The sequence below is a fragment of the Bos javanicus genome, chromosome 11, assembly GCF_032452875.1.
Source record: "Bos javanicus breed banteng chromosome 11, ARS-OSU_banteng_1.0, whole genome shotgun sequence".
NCBI classification, from domain to species: Eukaryota; Metazoa; Chordata; class Mammalia; order Artiodactyla; family Bovidae; genus Bos; species Bos javanicus.
Window position 1 is genome coordinate 102,353,153 of NC_083878.1, and position 25,355 is coordinate 102,378,507.

Consider the following 25,355-nt stretch of genomic DNA (forward strand, 5'->3'; position numbering starts at 1 on the left):
CTCTTGGGAAGATAGAGAAATACCAAGCAATTTTGTTATTTAAGAGGCGTGGAGCTGGGGCTATGCCATCACAGGCCTGCAGAGGCCTGGCGGCCCGAGGGCGAAGCCGGCCCTGTGTTAAGGCAATAGGGAGTGGTGGGGACTGCATCAAACTCCAGCCAGTTGCTGACAGTTGAGAATGTGAGTCCAGTGTTACCAGATGATCTGATGCCTCCTTAAGGAAAGCCAGACACTGGGATTTTAATGTGAGCTTTTCCTTCTGGCTTAAAAATGCATATATTGGTAACAAGAATTTTTAAATGTGACAGACCAAACTAAGCATGTCTGCAGGCCAGACATGTCTGTTGTTGTTCAGTCGCTCAGTCGTGTCCGACTCTGTGACCCCATGGACCAAAACACACCAGGGACTTCTGTCCTTCACCATCTCTCAGACTTTGCTCAAACTCATATCCATTGAGTCGGTGAGGCCATCCAACCATCTCATCCTCTGTTGTCCCCTTCTCCTCCTGCCTTCAATCTTTCCCAGCATCAGGGTCTTTTCCAGTGAGTTGGCTGTTTGTATCAGATGGCCAAAGGATTGGAGTTTCTGCTTCAGCATCAGTCCTTCCAATGAATATTCAGAGTTGATTTCCTTTAGGATTGACTGGTTTGATCTCCTTGCAGTCCAAGGGACTCTCAAGTCTTTTCCAACACCACAGTTCAAGAGCATCAGTTCTTCAGCGCTCAGCCTTCCAACTCTCACATCCACACATGACTACTGGAAAAACCATAGCTTAACTAGACGGACCTTTGTCAGCAAAGTAATGTCTCTGCTCTTTAATATGCTGTCTAGGTTGTCATAGCTTTTCTTCCAAGGAGTAGTGAAAAGTGAAGTCGCTCAGTCGTGTCCGACTCTTTGCAACCCCATGGACTGTAGCCTACCAGGCTCCTCCGTCCATGGGATTTTCCAGGCAAGAGTACTGGAGTGGGTTGCCATTTGCTTCTCCAGGGGATCTTCCCCACCCAGGGATTGAAACCTGGTCTCCCACATTGTAGGCAGACGCTTTACTGTCTGAGCCACCAGGGAAGTCCATGGAGTAAGCATCTTTTAATTTCACGGTTGCAGTCACCATTTGTAGTGATTTTGGAGCCAAAGAAAATTAAGTCTGTCCCTGTTTCCATTGTTTCCCCATCTATTTGCCATGAAGTGATGGGACCAGATCCATGATCTTAGTTTTTTGAATGTTGAGTTTTAAGCCATCTTTTTAACTCTCCTCTTTCATTTTCATCAAGAGGTTCTTTAGTTCCTCGTCACTTTCTGCCTTAAGGGTGGTGTCATCTGCATATCTGAGATTATTGATATTTCTCCTGGCAATCTTGATTCCAGCTTGTGCTTCATCCAGTCCAGCATTTCACATGATGCACTCTGCATATAAGTTAAATATGCAGGATGACAATATACAGGTTTGACGTACTCCTTTCCCAATTTGAAACCCGTCTGTTGTTTCTTGTCCAGTTCTGATTGTTGCTCCTTGACCTGCATATGGGTTTCCCAGGAGGCAGGTAGAGTGGTGTGCTATTCCCATATTTTTAAGAATTTTCCATGGTTTGTTGTGATCCACACCGTCGAAGGCTTTGGCATAGTCAATGAAGCATAAGGAGATGTTTGTCTGGAATTCTCTTGCTTTTTCTATGATCCAGTGGATGTTGGCAATTTGATCTCTGGTTCCTCTGCCTTTTCTAAAACCAGCTTGAACATCTGGAAGTTCACGGTTCACACAGTGTTGAAGCCTGGCTTGGAGACTTTTGAGCATTACTTTACTAGCGTGTGAGATGAGTGCAATTGTGCGGTAGTTTGAGCATTCTTTGGCATTGCCTTTCTTTGGGATCGGAATGAAAACTGACCTTTTCCAGTCCTGTGGCCACTGCTGAGTTTTCCAAACTTGCTGGCATATTGAGTGCAGCACTTTCACAGCATCATCTTTCAGGATTTGGAATAGCTCAACTGGAATTCCATCACCTCCACTAGCTTTGTCCGTAGTGATGCTTCCTAAGGCCCACTTGACTTCACATTCCAGGACGTCTGGCTCTAGGTGAGTGATCACATCATGGACTATCTATTTGCAATCACATAGTGCAGTATTGCCTGATATCGATCCCAAGCAAGTTTTTCATCTCACTAAGCTTTTTTTTAATGGATTATTTATTTATTTATTTTTGGCTGTGTGGAGTCTTCATCGCTGAGTGGGCTTCTCTCGTTGTGGCAAGTGGGGGTCACCCTCTTGCTGTGGTGCACAGGCTTCTCGTTGTACTGACTTCTCTTGCTGTGGAACCTGGGCTGCAGGGCACACGGGTTCAGTAGTTCCAGTTCCCGGGCTCTGGAGCACACAGGTTCAGTAGCTGTGGCACGGGCTTAGCTGCTCTGCGGCATGTGAGATCAGACCAGAGATCAAACCTGTGTCTCCTGCATTGGCAGGTGGGTTCTTTATCACTGAGCCACCAGGGAAGCCCTCATTGAATGGTTTATTGATAGTTCAATAGCAGTATCGATAGTTCTGTATCGATCAGTTTCTTTATCAATAAAATGACATAATAGTAGTTCCTATCTGCTAGGGTTCTTTTTATTCATTCATTCATTTGGCTGCACTGGGCTTTAGTTACAGGATGCGGGGTCTTTAGTTGTGGCACGTGGGATCTAGTTCCCTGACCAGGGAACCCCTGCATTGGGAGTGTGGATTCTTAGCCACTGGACAACCATGAAAGTCCACTGGTAGTGTTCTCGTAAGGACGGGAAGAAAACATCCTAGGCCCGTGGGTGCAGCGCAGGAGGAACACGCGTGATGTTAGAAAAGCGTAACAGTAAGCACCCTTGAGGTGAAGGAGCCGTTTTGTATTTTGACTGTGGTGGTGAGTCCATAGACCTACACATGGGATGAAATTGTACACAAGCAAATACGCCAGTGAGTATGAGTTAATTTGCCCTTCGTACTGCCCATGGGGTCCTCTCCGGGCAAGAATCCTGGAGTGGGTTGCCGCTCCCTTCTCCAGTGCACCACTCTTGTCAGAACTCTTCACTGTGACTGGTCCTGCACAGCGCGGCTCATAGCTCCATGGAGTTACGCAAGCCCCGTCATGGAGTTACGCAAGCCCCGTCATGGAGTTATGCAAGCCCCGTCACCACAAGGCTGTGATCCGTGAGGGGAAGATGGGGGGATTATCCACTGTCAGCATCCTGGTTTTGACTCCACTCTTTAGTTTTACCAGATGTCACCACTGGGGGAAGCGGGGTCAGGGGTACAGAGGCTTCTCTGCGTATCTTCCCCCTCTCCCTCTCTGTATTATTTCTTAACAATTGCATGTGAATCTCCAATGACCTTAAAAAAATTTTCAATTGCAAAAAAAAAAAAAAAGAAAGGAAAAGGCTTTAGCTGTGCTTTGGTAGCCTGTGAGCGATGTTAACCAGAATCCCTTATTACAAGAAACAGTGGCACCCTTTAGGCACCAGGCAAGTGCCCAGTCATGGTCCCTGAGGCCACCCGCCCACACAGATGGGCCCATTCAGGAAGCCTCAGGTGAGGCCGAGAAGGGAGGCCCCTCACTGCCCAGTGCTGTCCGAGAACGCATCCAGTGTGGACGTGGGACAGAATTTGAGCCTCCTCAGACGGTGCCGCGGTTGGCTGTCCCTAGCAGGCTGGGTTTTGACTTAGAGCTGCTGAGAGACACCCAGGCCCTCAGCCTCTCCCCTCCTCCAAAACCAGACCCTCCAATGGTCCATAGCGTGTTCCGAACTTCACACACAGCCGAGAATGTGCGGCCCACTCCAGAAGCCACCATCCACTCCCGAGTCCCCGAGGCTGTGTCGGGACCGGGGCCAGGGCCTCTCCTTGCCCACCCCTGGGAGCAGCAGACCGCTGGCACATTAGAGATGGATTTTAATTTTATTTTAACAAAATAGCTGTCTCCACTGGAAGAAGCATCAAGCGCCAAATAAGGACCCGTCTTGAGCGGAATCACGTTGAACAGACCTCCGTGCTGTCATTGATTTTCCAGGAAGAAAAAAATTGCCTCTGGCTACTAAACCGAATTAGTAGTCACTGATGACCAATTATTTTAGCCCGCTGTGAACGGAGAGCCGCACTAAAATCCGGTTTGTCAGACCCAAGGCTCCCTTCTCAAACACCTTTCAACAAATGTGTACCTCGTGTCCCTCAGAAGCTTCCTACAGCTTCCTCCGCCAACTTCTCCAGCTCCACAAAGTTTTAATGAGCAGCAAAGATGAAGATGGGTTTGCCATGAAAGGGGCCCCCTCTAATCCACTAGAGCCCTCCTCGGCAGAGAGGAGCCACGGCGGCAAATCAGAGCTGTCAGCCCTCTCTGCCCCCCCACACACAAAGTGTCAGTCTAATGTTTGCAAATGATAATTTCCATTCCCCTTGCTCGTCCCCGGGTGCCGCCACAGGAGATCAACCCCTGGTCTGGGGGTTATCAATCGCAAAGTAGTAGTGGAAGATGGGCCGGATGCAACTAATTTGAGGTTTCTCCCTACCCCGAGTAGCTACTGATTTCATTTCATTTTATTCCCCATTTTCCGCTCGACCAGACTGAGTTTTGACACGGTTTTGTTGTCAGCGGGAACGCCAGGGTGGCGAGGATCTTTTCCGAGAGGGTCCTGCCAGGTTATCAGCAAATAATTTGTTGAAGCCCTTCACGGCGCCCTTGGTGGCACAGATCACTCGGAGCCTAACTGTCACGCCCCCGAGGTCTTCAGAGCCGGGGAATCTGGATGGGGTGCTGGCTCCGCCCCCCGGCCGCCCTGTGTCCCTGAGCAAACCTCGGGCCAGTCGCTTGATTTCTCTGCATGTCATTTTCCACACCTGAAGGCAGGCGTGTTAACCCTCCCTTTCAAGGTTATGGAAGAGGCAGGGGGACTGCAGTTGGGAGTGCAGCCAGCGGGCTTGGTGTAGGAAGTGCTCATTAAAAACCTGGAGGCAGTTTTGAATGCCTGTTACTCTCTGATGCCCATCGGGCCACTCTAGGGCTGCGAGGCGCGGTGCCAGCCAGGCCCGATCCCTTGTCTTCGTTCACACTGAGCCCCCTCTCTGGAGCCTCCTTACTCATTTCTCCACCCAGTCAGCTCCTGCTCATCCGCAAAGACCCACCGAAAAGCTCAGAGGAGACGTTCCTGGTTCCACATTCGTGCGTGCTACGTTGCCTTAGCGGTGTCTGACTCCGAGACCCTAGAGGTTGTAGCCCGCCAGGCTCCCTCTGTCCATGGGATTCTCCAGGCAGGAATATTGGAGTGGGTTGCCATTTCCTTCTCCAGGGGATCTTCCTGACCCAGGGATCGAACCCGCATCTCTTATGTCTCCTGCATCGGCAGGCAGGTTCTTTACCACTAGCGCCATCTGGGAAGCCCTCGGTGTTCCATGCCTTTGCTCAATTAACCGTTCTCTCCTCTGAGCGCCTGTGGCCATGTGGACACTGGCAACTAGCTCTCTGCTCTGCAGGGGGAAAGAGCTGCAGGGTGAATACGCTCACAGACCTCCCAGGCAAATGCAACATATCATCCAGTGGCTGCGTGGTCTTGGGCAAGACAGTGAACTTTTCTGGGCCTCAGACTTGTCCTCTGTGAAAAGAGGGTATTAGTATCTGTTTCTAGAGATATTGTCTTAAGGATATAAGAAGCAGACAGAAGTGTGAGCAGTGGTGGATCTCAGCCCTTCTGCGGCAGGCCCCGAAACCCCAGGGTGCAGAGAGCACGTCCCCACATCTCACAGAGCCTAGCCCATCACGAGGAGGTGGTTAATGCTCCTGGGTGCGCCAGGTGGACGGATGGACACTCGAGTAAGTGAGCACAGAGTCGAGGTCTCATTCACAAGGTGTGTAGCTCTTCTGCTCTATCTTTCCTCCCCCTGAAATGGCCTTGGATCCTCAAATCCTATTCCCTTCCACTAATTCACTCCGCCACCCCTGGCAACAGCTCCAAAGTGTGACTGTCACCATGCTATCTCCCCTTGCTCATAAACCATCCATAGCTCCCTAGTATTATGGCCAAGACTTTCTGTGATGACTCCTACTTCCTCAGTCTTCTCAGTTTTTGCTTTTAAAACAATCTTGAAAGTGAAAGTGTTAGTCACTCAGTCTTGTCCGACTCTTTGTGACCCTGTGGACTATAGCCTGTCAGACTACATGGAATTCTATCCATGGAATTCTCCAGGCAAGGATAAAGCACTGGGTTACCATTCCCTTCTCCAGGGGATCTTCTCAACCCAGGGACTGAACCAGGGTCTCCTGCACTGCAGGCAGATTCTTTACCATCTGAGCCACCAGGGAAGAGTCCAACAACTTTTCAGTTCAGTTCAGTCGCTCAGTTGTGTCCAACTCCTTGCAATCCCATAGACTGCAGCACACCAGGCTTCCCTGTCCTTCACTCTCTCCCAGATTTTGCTCAAACTCATGTCCATCGAATCAGTGATGCCATCCAACCATCTCATCCTCTGTCATCCCCTTCTCCTCCTGCCTTTGATCTTTCCCAGCCTCAGGGTCTTTTCCAATGAGTCAGTTCTTTGCACCAACTTTATTGAGGTACAATTTACAGATAATGATGTGGTCCATGTTTAATTTGATGAATCTTGACAAGTTTATACAGCTGGGCACCCAGTGAAGCCATAGCATGTTTCCATCATCCCAGAACCGACCCCCCCACCATGCCCCTTGTGGCCAGTCCCTTTCCCCGCCTCCAGCAGGACCCCTGCCCTGACCAAGCTCCCCAGCACTGGTGTGGACCTGCTCTGATTCCTTCTGGCCTCTCCACAGATGCTTATTCATGGCCAGCCTGCTTCTTCTCTCTCTCCGGGCTCCAAATTGCCTCTAAGTGCCCCCAACCTCCATCCCCAGGCCTCCAGTACACTGGGGGGACCTTTCCAGCATCACATGTGAGAAATGAAGTATTTCCTGCTGTATCAGTAAACAAGGATGTCACAGCCATCAGCGATTGCAGCTCCAATACAAGCCCCTGAGCCCCAAGGGCACTCAGAAAGGAGAAGCGTACCTGCCACTGCCCACCACCAGACTGCAGCCACTCCCTACGGTGAGCCTCAAGGAAGCTCAGGATGTGAAAAACGCAGGGTGCTAGCCCCAGAGAGCTGAGATGCATATGAAAGGAATGCCTTCAGCGAGCCCAGACTCTTGCATCTTCCCATACATAGAAAAGCATGAAATTCCTTAACTTGAGATATTTCCTTTAGTTAACAATAACCATTTGATGTTCAGACTACCTGCCCTTTAAAAACTTCTATATGACCTGGCTCCTCCCCTCGCCTCTTAGGAGCAGTTCTCTCAGGGTTACCTGAGATGCTGTCTCCCGGACATGAAGTCCTAAAAGTTCCCACCAAATAAAACATAACGCTCAGCTTTTCAGTTGTGACTGTTTTTTTGAGTCACCACAATGAGTCACTTTTGAGCGTGCTTCTCAAGATTCATTATGAACGGGTCTGAGGGCCCCAGGTTTCCCTGCTTGACTGGGCTCTCAGGGGACCCATGTTCAGCCTCATCTTCTGCTTCATGGGTCCCCTAATTCATCCCTCTCCTGACTGCACCCTCTGTTCTTGGGAGGCGGGGAGGAACTGCCATTGCTGCCCCTTTCCAGAGCCAGGATTCACTCTGACGTGCCAGCTTCAACACCTGAGCGCCTGAGACAGAGGGAGAGAGGAATAAAGAGGTCCATGGTGGGGCCTCAGAGCCTGAACCCCTTCTGTAGGACTCAGGCCACCCCTGTGTCATCACTGGGCTCCCCAAGGGAAAGCTCATTTCTGCCACAGACCTCCCTCCTGGCGTTGAGGAGGTCAGTGTCTCAGGAAGATGGTCTTTAAAGGCTTCTGGGGCCATTCAGCATTTTTATGAAGTGCAGACTGTCCCAGCCTGGATGCACAGTGAACAATCCAGCCACAGTCCCTGCCACGTGGGGCTCAGAGCTTAATCAGAAAGGCAGACACTGAATCCATCCGTTGATCACTGAAAAAAAAAAAAAAAAAATTTCCCAAGTGCAAAGAGCAGCTAGGAAGGCAAAGTTGGCAATGCTAAGGGAGGTCTTGGGGAGGGACCTGGGGGTAGGGGTGGGGCATCTCATTGAGACCAACACCTGAAGGATGGGACGGAGTGACCAGGGGAAGGTGGGGAGGCTCCTGGGGGAATATGGGTACAGAGATGGCAGCCCGAGGCCAGGGCCTTGGAAGACTGTGCCCAACACCAAAGGGCAAAGAGAAGCCAGGTCAGGTGCTGAGGGAGACAGCATCAGACTCACGTGGTTGGAAAGGCCTCAGTTCCTATGTGGAGGGGAGGGTCTGGGGTCCTGGCCAGAGTGTAGCCAGGCCTCCGGATTTGGCCTCTGTCTGCAGTCAGTTAGCCGGCAGCCCCGTGAGCCTGTTTGGAAGTGGGTTTGCATTCTCTTGGCTGAAGACAGTGTAGCCTGAGGGGTGCGGGTATGGGTGTGGGTGTGGGTGGGAGTCCGGGCTAGGCTGCCGAGTGTGCTGTGTGACCCTGGGCCAGCCATTTGACCTCTCTGGGCTTCAGCCTCCCCACTCCCACCTTTCCCATCTCATTTAGTGAGGATAAATAATTGAGATCTTCTCAGTGAACCCCTTCCAGCTCCTCAAAAAAGAGCTGCAGTTTGGCTGGCTGTAATTGTGACCACAGGGGCTCTTGGCCTGTGGCAAAAATCATTCATTCTGGGGTGGAAAAAACGTCTTTTTATTGTAAAGAACTACGTTTATTTTAAAACAAAAAAGACAACCCTGAACACGTTTTAATGTAGCAGCAAAAGAAAAAAAAAAAAAAAAAACAAATAGTTGCAGAAGAAAGTAAGAAAAATGGCTCCTAAAGGTGCATCTGTCCTGGACTTCCCCAGTGATACAGTGGATAGGAGTCTGTCTGGCAATGCAGGAGACACGGGTTTGATCCCTGGTCTGGGAAGATTCCACATGCCTTGGAGCAGCTAAGCCCGTGCGCCCCAGCGACTGAGCCCAGGTGATGCAACTGCTGAAGCCCGTGCTTCTCAACAAGAGAGGCCAAAGCAATCAGAAGCTCTTGCCCCTCAATAAAGAGCAGCCCCCACTCCCGCATCTAGAGAGAGCCCACGTGCAGCAACAACGACCCAGAGCAACCAAAAATAAATCAACTGATTTTTTTAAATGCAAAAAAAAAAAAAAAAAAGATGCATCCTGCAACGGCCAAGTACACAGGAAAACGCTGAAACTTGGCTTCAAACAGTGGGGCCCAGAAGGCCTGACCACCCTCATCTGATTATGATGAAAGAGGCAAAAAGCAAACTGCCTGGCTAGTTCCGGTGTGATGTTGGCAGAGCTGTGCGTGGGGGGGAGGGGGAGAGGGGAGAGGGGAGGAGCTTGCATCCTGACCCCGATTCTGACCCAGATTCATCACCCTGTCACTGACCGTGGCCCTGGCCGAGTCCCATGACCTCTCAGATGTGGGTTTCTTGTTTTGCTTTACTTGTTGCATAAGAATCACAAGGTGGTTCAGATGGTAAAGCATCTACCTACGACGTGGGGGACCTGGCTTCCACCCCTGAGTTGGGAAGATCCCCTGGAGAAGGAAATGGCAACCCACTCCAGTACTCTTGCCTGGAAAATCCCATGGACAGAGGAGCCTGGTGGGCTACAGTCCATGGGGTCGCAAAGAGCTGGACACGACTGAGCGACTCCACTTTCACTTTTCAAGAGTCACATAAAACCAGTAAGTAGACGGGAGGGGAGGAGCCCCTTGCCCCGCCCACCATGTCTGCCCCCTCCCCAAGCACCGTCCTCTGCGGCCTTCCTTACGGTCCTTCACCATCCTTCACACCTGCGTCGATGTACTTACACAAGTATGGCCCTTTCTCCCCAGCTTCTTCCTTTATACTTGACCTACATCTTGGAGATCTTCCTGAGTCATTACTCGTATGGCCACTTCATTCTTGCTAGCAGCTTCATTATATTTCCTGATAAATGTGCACAAGTGGGAGGGGCAAGGGTCTTCAGAACGTGAGCGTCCTTGACTTTTTCACAGCTACTCTGAGGGTCCGCTGCTTTCCCAGCCCCTTTTCTGAGTGAAGTCTCAGGCCATCCGTGGCTTTTCTGCTCACTTGCAATCACAAAAGGCCAGCTCAGTGCACTGGTTAATACATCTGGCCTAGTGTAATCCTCACATCACAACTTCCAGCTGCACTGGGAGGACAGTCTCTTTCCTCCCTGCCTTGGAGGCTCAGCGGGAAGGGGCAGGGGGTGAGCTGCCCTCTGGGACCCCTCCTTGGCTCCCTCCTCTTCTCCAGCGTGGGTGGAGGGCGTTACAGGAGGGCCTTCTGGTATTAGTACATTGCCCGATTTGTTCTAGTAATATTTCACTTAGTATTCGTTCTCTTTTTTTTTTTAGTTTTCAAGCATAACTTTATTTCATTTCTTTAGGCTCCTTTTTTTTTAAGTTGGAGTGTAGCTGCTTTACAGTGTTGTGTTAGTTTCTAGCTGATAGCAAAATGGATCAGCCATACGTATACGTATATCCTGGCTTTCCTGGTGGTTCAGTGGTAAAGAATCCACTGGCAATGCAGGAGCTGCAGGAGATGCAGGTTTGATCCCTGAGTCGGGAAGATCCCCTGGAGGATGGCTTGGCAACCCACTCCAGTGATCTTGCCTGGAGAATCCTATGGACAGAGGAGCTGGTGTACTACAGTCCATAGGGTTGCAAAGAGTCAGACATGACTGATGTGACATAGCACATATACATATATCCCCTCTTTCTTGGGTTTCCTTTCCATTTAGGTCACCACAGAGCTAAACAGGTTCCCTGTGCTATACAGTAGGCGGTCTATTTTACACCTAGCAGTGTATATATGTCAATCCCAGAACCCTAAATTCATCACACCCTCGAGTAGTCTTTCATTTGCCCTTCTAAGTGATACTGACCAAGACATTTTCCTTCTCTTGATTTGGGATCATAGCATGATGTGGGAAGTTTTTTATAAAAACTTCTGGAAAGCCCTGGAATACTGTTCTCAGCAAGGCTAGGAGGTCACACATGTGAACATACCTTGGTCTGGGACCCGTGGCTCTACTAACATTTTATATATGCGCTTCAGTCAACTTTGATCTTTTATATTTTCCTAGATAAATCACCTATTTTGTTTTGGTTTCACATTATTGGCATGAAGTTATACCTAATACTCTCTTATAATTAAAAGAAACATTTTACCTTCACACAAGGGCAGCTCCATGTTTCATGGGACCAGGAACTTATTCATATCTGGGGGTTCTTTTTAAGAAAAATAAGTTCAAAATCCTGAATACAAATTTAGGCATAAAACTGAATACTTAATTAGAACGAGAAAAAGAATCAGAACAAATTAAAATTTTAAATAAGCTGACAAATATCATAAGCCACAAAATCCAGAAAAATAACACATTTTTAAAAAATTAATTTCCTGCCACACCCTGTATTCATTTTTCCCCTACATTTTTTGGCTCCAAACTCTTTGATCATCTCTTTGTATGACAGTAATATTGTAATGTTTTTTCTATAAAGTTGGAAAGCTAGTTCATGCATGCTCGATTGCATTTTGAGAAAATATTTTACTTGGAAATAATTATAAAGCCACAGGAAGTTGTAAAAATAGTACAGAGAGATCCTGTTTACTCTTCACCCTGTTATCCCCTATGATAAAATCCTATGTAACTATAGTGCAATATCAAAGCTAAAAACCTGGGACTTCCCTGATGGCCCAATGGTGAAGAATCTGCCTTTCGAGGCTGAGGACACAGGTTCGATTCCTGGTCTGGGAACTAAGGGCCCACGTGCCGCAAGACAACTAAGCCGTGTGCCACAACCACTGCACCCACGCAGCCCTGAGCCCGTGTGCCACAACTGGAGAGTCCGTGCCCCACAAGAGCTCCTGCATGATGCAGTGAAGAGTCTAAGACCCGACACAGCCAAATTAATTACATCTGAAAAAAAATGAAAAAAAAAAAGCCTAGAAAACTGACGCTGATACAATATACAGATTTCATTCAGATTCCACCAGTTTTACTTGCAGTTTGTGTCTGCGTATCTGGCGTCCATGCATTGTATCACATGTGTAGATTTGTGCTACAAATCGAGATACAGAACTGTTCTATCACCTCCAAGACACCCCTTCACGCACCTGTGTAATGATCCCTCTCCCCACCATTCCCTGATTCCTGGGACACTCCAGGAGAGGTGGGTACATGAAATCATACCGTATGTGACCTTGTGCAACTGGCCTCGACATCATCCAAGCTGTTGCTGTATCAATCGTCCTTTCCTTTTTTACTGTTGAATGATATTCCACGGTATGGATGGACCACAGTCTATTCACCCACTGAAGGGTGTTTGGGTTGTTCCCAGTTCGGGGATATTACAAGTATTCCAGCAATGAACATGGGTGTATAGATGTCTGTGTAGACACCTCAGTTTCCATTTTTCCGGAATAAATGCCCAGGAGTACAACTGCTGGGCTCCTACGGTAAGTGTAGGTTTAGTTTTTCAAGAAACTAGCAAACCATTTCCCAGAGCGACTGTGCCACGTTATCCTCTCTCCAACAGTGTGGGAGAGGTTTGGTTTCTCTGTGTCCTTGCCAGCACTGAGCATTGTCACTGTGGTTAGTTGCTCAGTTACGTCCGATGCTTTGCAACCCCGGGCACCGTAGCCCACCGGGCTGCTCTGTCCATGGGATTTCCCAGGTGAGAATACTGGAGTGGGTCGCCATTCCTTTCTCCAGGGAATCTTCCTGACCCAGGGATCAAACCCAGGTCTCCTGCACTGCAGGCATATTCTTTACCCTCTGAGCCACCAGGGAAGCCCCTCTGTCACTACACGCTCCTTATTTTACTTGCACTGATAGGTGTGCGGCGACATGTCATCAGGCTCTCAGTTTACATTTCTCCAATGGCGAAGGATGTTACTATTTTTTCCTGTACTTATTTGCCATCCATATACCCTCTGTCTCTTCGTGTTTTGTCCTTTTTCTAATACAGTCATTTGTTTGTTTTCATTTTGTTTTATTGTTGAATTTTGAGAGTTTTATATACAGTCGAGATAGGAGTCCTTTGTCAGATACACGGTTTGCAAATATTTTCTCCTACTGATGGTTTACCTTGTCATATTCTCAAGAGGCTCTTTCAACGAGCAAAAGTTCTTAATTTAAAGGAAGTTCAATTTGTCTTTTTTTTTTCTTTCCTGGATCATGCTTTTGGTGTCAAGCCTAAGAACGCATCGCCTAGCCTACCCCTAGGTCCCAAAGAGTGTCTCCTATGTTTTCTTCAAAAAGTTTCACAGTTTCACATTTAAGTCTATGCTCCATTTTGAGCTAATTCTTGTATAAAGTACGAGACTTGGGCCAAGAGGTTTTCTTTGGTTTTGTCCATGGTGCCCAGTTGTTCCATTGCCATTTGTTAGAAAGACTATCCTTCCTTCCCTGGATTATAATTTCCATCAATTTACTCTCAGTTTTATTACAACTCACATATAGCTTGATTTACACTACCCTGACTTATGAAAAGTTTATTTCCTACAATGTTCACCTAATCTTTCTTTCTCTAATTCCCTCCTTCTCGCCCCCTCCTTTTCAACAATGCATAATTATTGAGAGCAAACCGTTCCCGCTGTCATTGGTATCTGATGGTCGAGAGCAGTTATAGACCAGTGACAAATACACAAGAGGGCTTCTGCAAGGGAGGGCACCAGGAAGGGCCGTTGGAAGATGGACCAGTCAGGGGCAAGCCCTCTGAGGAGGTGACCCAAAAGTTGAGACCTGTAGGCAAAGGAGCTGCTGAGGGTCTGAGAGGAGTTTGGGGAGGGGAGGCTTTGCCAGATTCCGGCAAGGACTCTAGATTGAGTCTAAGAAATGGGAGACTGCCGAGGGCATTTTAAGCAAGAGATGATGTGATACAATTTACGTCCTGGGTTTTCGCCATGTCCGACAAGCCTCTCCGCCTTGTGATCCGATTGAATGAGCCAGAACAAAAATGGGCAAAACCTGCTGGACCTCCACCAGGCAGTCAGGACTGGGCTGTTGTAACTTACAAGCTTGTCAGCTCAGGTTTGTTAGCTCCTCTCCTGCTCGAGCGCCCCGCCCCTGCCTCTTTCCAGCAATAAGAACCACTGGCCAAAACAGGACACAAAGACGGTCGGCGAGGCTGTGGGAGGGCTGTGAGGGCGGGTTTGCGGTGGTGTGGGCAGTGGAGGCTGCTGGAAAGATAGCTTTTCTGTTGTGAAAGGCCTCTTGGGGTAGATCTTACGAGATTACGCATCTCGTGTCATTAGAAAGCACGGCTATAAATTAGGCTGCTCAGAAGCATGGGGTGTGTAATAATTAAGTAATAAAAGTCGCCGCAGGGGTAAAGGAACCAGAAAACAAAGAGCCACTGTTTGTAGACGCGCTGCAGGCTACTCTGGAAAGAGATCTCTGAGCTCAAGTGGCATTTCAAAGCCGAGGAAGCGCCACTCAAAAGGAGTCCCAGGTCAGCCCGGTCCCAGAGAAGTCTGCCCGGAAGGTGGGAGAGCTGGGGGTGGGTGTTTAGGGTCCAGTCCAGCTCTATGTCTGTTTCTGGGGCCACAAAATCCAACGCTTGGAGGGACCCAGCAGGCAGTGGAGTGCAGTAGGGAAGGGAGAGGACTTGGGCTAAATGACACCTGATACTCAGCTGCGGCCAACTGTTGCCACATAGGAAGGCAGACCTATGTGATAAGAACATATACATCTTCAGGACAATCTGGGAAAGCTGGTTTTTTTTTTTTTAATGTAAAATTTCCTAATTTTTAAGGGCCGACAACAATTTCCAAGACTTTAAATACCACTGTGCAGGCCGTATGAAACACAAAGCCAGGGGGTTTCCCTGGAAGTTCAGTGGTTAAAACTCTGCACTTCCAATGCAGGGGGCAGGGGTTCAATCCCCTATCGGGGAACTAAGATCCCACATGCTGCAGAGCAACGCAGCCCGCCTGCCGCAACTACTGAGCCCACAGGCCACAACTAGAGAATCTGCAAGCTGCCTCAAAAGATCCCCACGTGATGCAATGAAGACCCCACGTGCTGCAACTAAGACCCAGCGCAGCCAAATAAATAAATAAAAAGCAGTCCTGGTCCCATGTCTGTCACTTTCAGTGATGGTAAGACTGATCACTTGGGTAAATTTCATGTTTTGCACATTTATCACAATAAGAACAAATTGATCCTGTGGTTCAGCTGCTGCAGCCTAAGCCATCCGTTGTAAAGTTCCCTGTCAGCCTTCTACCTAATCATCGCTTATTACCTAAATCCATTATTTCATTAGGAGTCACAAGGTAATGATGTTCTTCCCCTCAATTCTGTCCTTCCTCCTGTGTCTTATTAGCTTTGGTTCTTCTAGAAAGTACTTTCCCTCATCACCTATTAGGTTGCCTTGAGAGAGCCTCACACACAGCCCTGCCCCCACTCTTCTGGGACCTGACCCCCTCATCTGCAGTATGAGCGATAGTAGTAACAGTACCCACTTCACAGTGTTGTGAGGAGTGGGGTATGCAAAATGCTGTACGCAGGGTGTGTGCTCCTTGGCTGGAGACCCCTGTCAATGAGAATCAGAGCAGAGGCTGAAGGCAACAAAGACAGATTTTATTCAGTACTATTGCAAAGAGGAAAGTGACCTCAGGATAGAGCTGGGCTCAGTTCTTTATACAACACAAATGGGAATTTCTACCCAAGGAGCAGAGTGGAAGGCAAGTTACTAAGAGGAGACTTCAAGGGTAGGTAGGGGATTCTCACTAAATTGCCTTAACAGGACTCTTGGTAAAGGCAAGCCAAGGTGATGAGACATCAGGGGTGGGGGGACTGACTTAGCAGGGTTCTCTGCTAAGGCTGACTTCATCCAGCCAAAGATAGGTCCCGAGGACAAGGCCTGATGGAAAGGAGGGGTCTGAGGAGTCTGTCTTAAATCTGGTCGAGGATAGAGTCTGTCACCATATAAGGCCCAGCACTTGATTGGTGGGCAGTAAACATTTGTTGAATGATTTACAGAAGGCACCCATTTCTTCCATGGCTGCAGAAAGCCAGAAAGAGGCTCTCACAGCCTTGGGGAGGGCACTCTTCCCCGCAGCCCTGATGGTCAGGCAGGCAGCCTCCGGGGAAGGGGGGGTCTCTGGCCCTTCCCAGACCTCAAACCCATCTGACTTCTTCCCCACAGGCCTTCCACCCCCTTCTTTGATCTGCTGCAGCATCGGTACCAGCAGCTGTGGGTGCAGGAACAGAAGGACACCCAGAAAGCCATTAAACTGGAGAAAAAGCATAAGGTAAACACCGTGCTCACCGTAGGGTGGACGCCTGATGGGGTGGGAGGGGAGCAAAGGGGAAGGCCTGGGGAGGGCAAGGCTTTGAGGCTGCCCCACTGTGCATGTTTGTTGCTGGTGGGCGAGGCGAGGTGTTGACTGGGCCATCGCGTTGCTCACTGCTGTGCTGAAAGGGTCTTGGTGATGATCAGGTTCAACTTTGGCTTAAGCCTCTAGAGAGGAAGACTCTGATTTCTGCCTAAGGCCCCTCTGGGCTGTCCTCAGCGGTGGGGAGAGTCAGAAGTCAGAGACAACCACTCACAGCAGAGCACATTATTTAAAATAATGTATTTTGAATTAATTAATTAATTCTATTTTGGGCTTCATGAGTCTCCATCGCGGCACGTGGGCGTTCTGCAGTTGCCGTGAGCGGGGGCTTCTCTTTGTTGGGGTGTACAGGCTTCTCACTGTGGGGGCTTCTCTTGTTGCTGAGCACAGACTCCAGGCACGCGGGCTTCAGTAGTTGCGCCACACAGCCTCAGTAGCTGTGGCATGCGGGCTTAGATGCTCCTTGGCACGTAGAATCTTCCCAAATCTACATTCAATACGGGATCGAACCCGTATCCCCTACACTGGCAGGCGGATTTTTACCCAGTGTGCCACCGGGGAAGTCTCTGTAATAATAGTTTAAAAGCAGTCCATGACTAGTTTATTCGTCAATAGCTCAAGAAAGAGCTCACTATGGTAACGACCAGTTTTTTCCAAGGGAGCATTACCGTTACATGCTGCTACTTCATATCGATAGCTCCAGGCCAGAGTCGTGTTTTTAATTAGCAGCTATTTCACAACAACTCAGAGGGCCACAGGTCCATGGAATCCGGAGCCTCCGAGGACACGTCTCCTGAATCTAGAGACAGTCTTATGGCCAGTGCCCCTCCTTTTTCAACAGAGAACCCTGTTCAGTTCAGTTCAGTCACTCAGTCATGTCCGACTCTCTGTGACCCCCATGGACTGCAGCACGCCAGGCTTCCCTGTCCATCACCAACTCCCAGAGCTTGCTCAAACTCATGTCCATCGTGTTGGTGATGCCATCCAACCATCTCATCCTCTTCCATCCCCTTCTCCTCTCGCCTTCAATCTTTCCCAGCATCAGGGTCTTTTCCAGTGAGTCAGCTCTTCACATCGGGTGGCCAAAGTATTGGACTGTAGTCAACCGCTATCAGTGGCTCCACCCCAGGTACTGGTCGGGGACTGGTGCCAGCCCAGGAGGTTGTGGCTTTGAGTGGATCGCCGCTTTGGTTGTTGCTGTTCAGTCTCTCAGTCGTGTCTGACTCTTTGCAAACCCATAGACCGTAGTACACCAGGTTTCCTTGTCCTTTACTGTCTCCCGGAGTTTGCTCAAACTCATGTCCATTGAGTCAGTGATGCCATCCAAACTGGGGTCTCAATGACTTTGATGGGCAAAAAAGGGGGTCAGGTTGAATGAGAGCCCAGCACATAGTCAGGGCTTCCCAGGACATAGAAGGGGGCTTCCCTGGTGGCTCAGAGGGTAAAGAATCCACCTGCGATGCAGGAGACCTGAGTTTGATTGCTGGGTCGGGAGGATCCCCTGGAGAAGGAAATGGCCACCCACTCCAATATTCTTGCCTGGAGAATTCCAGGGACAGAGGAGCCTGGCGGGCTATAGTCCACGGGGTCACAGAGTCAGACACGACTGAGTGACTAACACTTTCACAGGACATAGTAAGCACTTAAAAAGCACTTGTCAAACCAACCACAGAGTTCTGTTCCAAGATTCTCTGTGGCTGTGATGCTTTCTATCAAAGGGCTACAAATACCCAGACCCTCAAAACACTGAGGAGCTGACACGTAGTCTGTTAGGGTTGATGAGATGCTTGATTTACAAGGTCAGATCGCTCCCATCTTAGGAGAAACTGGTCTCTTAGCAGCTCAGGATGTCCTGGGTTTTGGACAGTGATGACCCCAGATGAAATTCCAGGAAACTGGCTTCCATTTAGCGAGCAATCATCTAGGACCAGACACTCTGCTCAAAGCTAACTCAGCAAATCCTATAAGAACCTGTTTGCTAGGCATCTGTACCCCATTTCCTGCAGTGGAAACTGAGGTTGAGAAAGGTGCCAAGACTCACTTTCATCCTCCTAATTCTGAAGCCCGGGTCATTAAGCCCTGGCGAGGCAGCCTCTCAGCTTTGATTTGAGATGAAGTTTCAAAGCTGCTGTTCTAGGAAGCAGAGGGGAGAGTTGATCCAAAGGGCTCAGAAGTTATCCACAGACACATTAAATAAAATTAATATAACTGATTAACAAAATAAGTCAATAAAAGGGGTTCCCTGCCAGTCCAGTGGTTAGGGCTCCATGTTCCCAATGCAGGGGACCCTGGTTTGATCCCTAGTCAGGGAACTAAGATCCCACATGCTGCATGGCTCGGCCAAAAAACAAATCAATAAAATAAAGAGATGCTATCTTAAAAAAAAAAAAAAAGTAAAATAAAAGGGGTTCGATAGGGCGGTGGCGTCTTTGGTTACACTGAGGTCAGCTTTTATTTGTTGGCTGTACTGTCTGACCTGTGTCGCTCTCTCATGCCCCTCTCTGCAGTGGCCCATGCTCTTTGGGTCACTTGGGTACCAGCGCATCGTCCAGCTCATCCACTCCAGGTGTGGAGCTCCAACTCTCTAGCTCTAGGTATAAACAAGAGCCCCCTATTTACCTGCTAACTCCCCTAGGAGGTTTTGAGTTCTGACAAGGTCACAGCTGTGAGCTAAGGTCTGACTGTGCATGGAGTTCCCCAGGGGCACACATTGAATCAGAGTCCTCCCTCTGATCCTGCAACTGGGGGCCGGGGACCTTGGGTGAGTCTGCTGGGGTGACTGTGACAACGTATGATAGACTGGGTGGCTTAAACCACAGAAATCCTGGAGGCTGGAAGTCCAAGGTGGGGGTGGCAGCGCCGGTTGCCCTGGAGGCCTCTCTCCTTGGCCTGAAGACGGCTGCCTTCTCACCCCGTCCTCACAGACACCCCTGGTGTCTCTTCCGCTTTGTGTAAGGACGTCTGTCCTATTGGATTACAGCCCCATCCTCTGATGTCACTGAGCCTTAATCACCTCCTTAAAGGCCCAGCTCCAAATAACGGTCCCAACTTAGGGCTAGGGCTTCACCATATGGATTTGGAGGGGACACAGTTCAGTCCACAGCAGACCCCGTGAGCTACGGGTCCCTAACCATAGGCTCGCAGCATCTGTTCGAGGGTACGGGGCGTGCAGCTAAGGAGGAGCTGGACCGCCTCTGCGGCTCTGAAATCCCACCCACAGAGACCTCAAGGGCTCTCCACTGAGTCCTCTAATTCCTCCTCTCAAAGGAGTCCTCCTTGCTTTTCTACGAGCAGACAATGCTGAGGACCTGCTTCCCAGAAATGGCAACAGCCCCGTCAAATCATTCATTCGTTCAGGTCTGGTGGCATTCCTGGTAACCACCAGGGCTGTCTTAGCTAAGGAGGACACATCCCTGCCCTTGAGGCAGCTGCCTTCCAGAACCCAGAGAGTTCTAGGGTCGAACCAGAAACCAAAACAGCACGCTCTCAGCAGCCCTATGGTCCCCTCCCCAAGTCCACCTGGTCCCAGGCAAGGCCAGGGGTACAGATGCCGTGAAATCAGACTGGGAGAAGGGCCAGAACCAGGGGGAAAATGCCCCACAGGGCTGCCCCAGCAGGAATTCCAGTCCCTTCATCGTGGCTCTGGCCTCTGCAGGAGCCGGTCACCACCGGGCCTCGGCCTTTCTCTGACCTGCAGGTGATCCTCGGGAAGCTCTACGAGACCCGGAGCAGTCAGCTGAGGAAGTACAAGCCGCCCGTGGGGCTGGACACCCTCTGGCACATGCCTCACTTCCAGAAGGTAAGTCCCACCTCCAACTGCCCCTGCCCGCACCCAGCGGATGCCCCCGCTTCCTGTTCCTTACGTGTCCTCTAGATGTGGGCTTCCATGGGCTTCTACCCCTCGACTGGTACGACAGACAACAACAGCAGCAATGCTAGGAAGAGCTAACCTGTTGGAGCCCTTCCTAAGTGCCGCCAGGGACACCCTGGCCCCGGGGAGGCAGCCGCACAAAGCCACATTCCTGGCCAGACCAGGCCCAGCCGCTTGTTTGAGTTAAACTGCAATTTAGACAATGAAGGGGCCCGTGCCTTCCTGAGCCTAATGCAACTGAACAGGCCGCCAGCGAGGCCTGCCTGCCGCCCTTGATGCGGCGCCCATGTCCTGCCCAAGTGGCCGCCATCAGCATATGTCAGTGGCCATTCGCCCCACTGCCCGTCACGCCGGGCTGTCGCCGCACACACGGGCAGGGCCGGGCACAGCGCAGGGGAGCGGGGTGTGCCGGGTGCCGCTGGCCTGTTGCCGCTCCCCAGCCAGCCTGGGCAGCGCCCATCGCCTCCCCCAGGTTCCTTCCTTTTCGCTCTCATCCCTCCTGCCCCGTCTCCACACTCGGGCGTTTGGCCCGCAGCCTCCTTTCTAGCCCCTCTTTCTGTCGCCTTTCCTCATTCACTCTTCTTTTTCTGATTTTCCTGACATTCGATGTCTGTGGTGGGGCGGGAGGACAGACATCCTGGGGACCCTGCCCAGGGAGGGATGGGACCCACAGCTCCCTGGGCACGAGATAACCTGCTGGCACTCTGCTCTACAATGCCAATCCCCAGCCCCTCTCAGCCCCTCATCTCTGATTTAAAATCTACCTATAGTTCCTAGGGGTTTCCCTGGTGGCTCAGATGGTAAAGCCGCCGCCTGCAAATGCAGGAGACCTGGATTCAATCTCTGGGTCAGGAAGATCCCAGGAGAAGGGAATGGTTACCCACTCTGGTATTCTTGTCTGGAGAATTCCACAGACCGAGGAGCCTGGCGGGCTACAGTCCAGGGGGCTGCAAAGATTCAGACATGACTGATTGACTAAGCACACATGTAGCTCCCAAGGCAATGGACAAAGGGCTCAGGTGGTCTCCCCTGACCCTGATGGAGCAAGGAAAGGGTCCCTTTCCCTGTCCAACACACCCCACCCAAGTAACACAGATTCCCCTGTGTCAGGAGCCCTGTCTCACCCGCAGGTACCCCCACAGCCTGGCCCAGAATAGGAGCAGAAATCCAGAAATAAATGAGTTTCTATTTCTTCTTCTTGTTCAATCGCTCGGTTGTATCCGATTCTCTACTACCCCATGGACTGCAACGCGCCAGGCTTCCCTGACCATCACCAACTCCCGGAGTTTGATCAAACTCATATCCATTGGGTCAATGATTCCATCCAACCATCTCATCCTCTGTTGCCCCCTTCTCCTACCTTCAATCTTTCCCAGCATCAGGGTCTTTTCCAATGAGTCTAAGAGAGGGGATTTGACTCAACTGAGCACAGGTCTCTTCTGATCTTAAGACTGTTGTTATAAAAACCCGTTAGGAGCAGGGCCACCCACCTGTGATGCCAGCCCGGTGTTCATGCTGAGTCATTTACATATATTATTTCACATAGCATCCTTACCTGAGTTCTGTGGAGGACTGGCAGAGATGGTGTTCATTTTCAAGTGGCTGGACCTGGAACCCAGGTCCCTCTAACCGCCAGGCCCGAGGTCAAAGGCACCACCCACTGTGCCATTGAAATAACAAGAAGTAGAATAAAATGCAAGCACCTGAGCTTACCGGATGTTTTCTCTTCTTCACCGGGGAGGCTCATGGGCCATGGAAGTTCAGCCACAGGAATCTTAGCAGGGCTGGTCCTTGGGCACCAGCCAGGACAGCCCCACAGAGGAGCCAAGAGCCCCAGGGTGCTGCCGCCACTGCCGAGACACTCAGCCCCCTCCCTACTGGGAAATACCACTGGTGAAAAGTACTTCCTGAGCTCCTACTGTGTCCCAAGTGCCAGACATGCATTATCTCATAGATGAAAATGTCCATTCTACAGATGAGGAGACTGAGGCTCAGAGAGGGGAAGGAACTTGCCCTGAGAGAAAGGGGTTCCTACCTGGTCTAGGGCCTCTTCTCTGGTGGCTGGGCAGTGATGCCTCCTGAGGACACTGTCCTTCACTTTCCAGTCCCACCCTGGCAGGTCCCCTTTTTGATACCAGTGGGCTCTTTTCTGCCCCTTTGAGGCACTTAGCTGCACTGCAGTTCATTCATTAACTGGGCCACTCGTTGTTCAATGTCCATCTTCCCCAGTAAAGTGTGAGCCCACAAGGGCATGTCTGTTGTGTCCCCACAGTGTCTCAGGAGCCCAGCATGGGGCCTGACACCCAGCAGTGATTAACATTTTCAACGTTAGCCGCTCAGTTGTGTCTGACTCTTTTGTGACCTCATGGACTGTAGTCCACCAAGCTCCTCTGTCCATGGGATTTCCCAGGCAAGAACACTGGACTGGGTTGCCACTTCCTCCTCCAGGGGATCTTCCCCACCCAGAAGTTGAACCTGGGTCTCCTACATCTCCTGCATTGGCAGGTGGATTCTTTACCATTGGAGCCACCAAGAAAGCCCTGACACCCAACAGGTGACCAGTAAGTGTTTGTGGGAAGAATGAATGAAGGATTGGATGAACGAATGAATGGCCAGTAATGCCCAGGAGGACAGAAGAATTGAATAGCCTTTCACAGACCCTGTGAGACCCCCTTCCCAACTTAAATGTCCCAGTGCCCACCAGCCCGGCAGCCACCGGCGGGGTCTGGACCCACAAGGGCCAGTCGTGGCTAGAGCCGCTCCTCCCTTGGGGCAGGGAGGCGGCTCTGGATGTTGTCGGGGCCCCAGGAGAGTCTTTGTGCCTCGTGTCTGTGCTGATCCGCCTGCCCCCTTCCCCACCCGGCCCCATTATGAAAGGAAAATGCACTTCCAAAAAAGTGGAATCTGTCACGGTGATGGATAACCTAAATGGACTCTCCCCGCTCGCGAACAGATGTCGACGCTGAACTCTGTCAGAAATAATTAAACACCTTTCACACGGAAAAGCAGCAGGCAGGGCGCGGGCGCTCCCGGGCCGGGTCAGTGCGGAGCGAGCTGGCTTTCTACCCACCTGTCCCCACCGGGTGCCACTCGGGGCCCCTCCCGTCTGAGCCCGGAGGGACCACGGAGGGAGCAGAGCAGAAACACCCCTCGGTGGGGCTCCCTTTCCGGACACACGGTTTCCAGCGCTACCTCCTGGGCTGTGCAGCCAGCAGTTGCCACGCGACGGCCAGTGCCCAGAGGGAGGGTCGGCCGACAGCTGTCGAGTGGCCTCTCTGCCAGGATGCTCACAACGAGCCGCCAGCCAGCCCCCGGGCCTGGACCAGTGACTGGCCCTCCCCGGGCCTCAGTTTCCCCACCTGAAAATGGGGTGGTGGGGCACTGGTTCTTAAGGGTCTCTTCCAACCCCAGCTTCCAGGACCAAGCAGCCACATGGTGGGAAGCACAGGGCTCGTGGAGGCTGCAGACCCCAAACTGGGGTGAACTGGGACAGGCCCTCATTCTCAGGAAGGGACATGAATTCATCGCCTCGTCCCTGAGTGGGGGGACTGCTGGGCTTGGAGCCTGCACCTTCTGTTCCTGCTGGCCGGGCTGTCTCTGCCCTCCACGAGGTGCACTGGGGGCCAGCAGAGTAGGAGACAGGGGCAGTGCGGTATGTTTGTGTGTGCGCGACTCCAGGGTCGTCCAGACCTGCGCCGGCTGGTGACCCCACCATGCCCGACCTGGCACGTGGCTTGACCTGTCCAAGGTCCTGTTTCCTCTTCTGTAAAATGGGCCTGTGCCTGTCGGCAGAGCTGCTGGGAGGGTTTGATGGGAACATGTGCACAGTGCTTAGCAGAGCACCCGACCCTTATCAAGCCGCCAATAAATGGCAGCTGCCACGAGGATGGTCCTGGTGATCACTCATTCACTTGTTCACTCATTCATTCATTTACAAACCTCATCCCTGAGCGCCTTTGTGTCAGACCCTGTTCTCAGAGCTGACAATATGCCTCCACAGGGCTGCTGGCGACAGGCAAAGAGTAAAGTGGACAGACGGCTGGTGGAGACAGGTAACTGTGCAGGTGGACGGCTAGATGGGGAAATTTGGAGAAGTTCCAGCCCTGGGCGTCCAATTCTCTCAGCCTGAAATGCTGGGGGGATGTCAACCTGAGTTGGCAGCCCCAAGTCTGGGGGTGGGGATGACCCCCCGTAACAAAAGCTCCAACACCATGCACGCTCCAGTCGGCCCAGCCTGTTCTCCGGCCTTTTGTGGAAGCCTCCCTGGGTGTCCCTGGGCGGGGAGGGGGTCTGGCTCCCCAGGACAGCCCTCCCTGGGGCCCGTTGGGAGGCAGAATTATTAACAAGTGCCCCTCTGCTCTCAAAAGTGACCCAATCTGAACCATATATTCTCTGGTCTCCTGGTATTAAATCAAGAAAAACAGACAGTTTTATCCCCTTTTACGAAAAGACTACCAATGATAAAGGACCAGAGACAAAGGCGTGGGGTGCCCCCTATGTTTACGGCTGTCCTGACAGCGGTGGTGAGAGGCTGGAGACGTGCCAGGCCCAGCAATGGCTATATGTTGGGACACGTTACGCGGATATTACAATGTACAGTGTCACGATATTACGCAGCCACTGAAAACACCTTAACACGTTTTATTTATGTTTGGCTGTGCTGGGTCTTCGCCGTCGTGCAGGCTTTCTCTAGTTGCGGCGACCAGGGTGAGGGCGACTCTCTAGTTGCCGGGAGTGGGCTTCTCGCTCTGTCGTCTCCTTTCGTTTCCAAGCACGGGCTCTAGAGCGCTTGTGGGCTCGGTAGTCGCGGTGCCTGGGCTCGGCTGCCCTGTGACGTGTGGGGTCCTCCCGGGTCAAGGATCAGACCCCGTGTGCCCTGCATTGGCAGGTGGATTCTTATCACTGGACCACCAGGGAAGTCCACCACTGAAAATACTGACTTTAGCCTGTACTTATTGGCATTTTAATCATATTTCCCCGGTTTAGTATTGCTTGGCCTACATATTATTGGGGAAAGAACCTGTCTTACGTGACCCTGTCTGAATGGAGGCACCCATCCGTCACGTGGGGTCGGTGCTCCAGAACAGATGT

The 25,355-nt window shown here is 51.0% G+C and overlaps 1 protein-coding gene across 1 annotated transcript in view; it reads left to right on the forward strand.

Moving 5' to 3' along the window:
* Positions 1-25,355, forward strand: part of CFAP77 (cilia and flagella associated protein 77) — a 154,778-nt gene that overhangs the window by 110,236 nt on the left and 19,187 nt on the right. The window contains exons 4-5 of the mRNA XM_061433950.1: positions 16,204-16,309; positions 20,091-20,192. Of these exons, the coding sequence (XP_061289934.1) occupies positions 16,204-16,309; positions 20,091-20,192 (208 nt within the window). The remainder of the gene's footprint in view (positions 1-16,203; positions 16,310-20,090; positions 20,193-25,355) is intronic.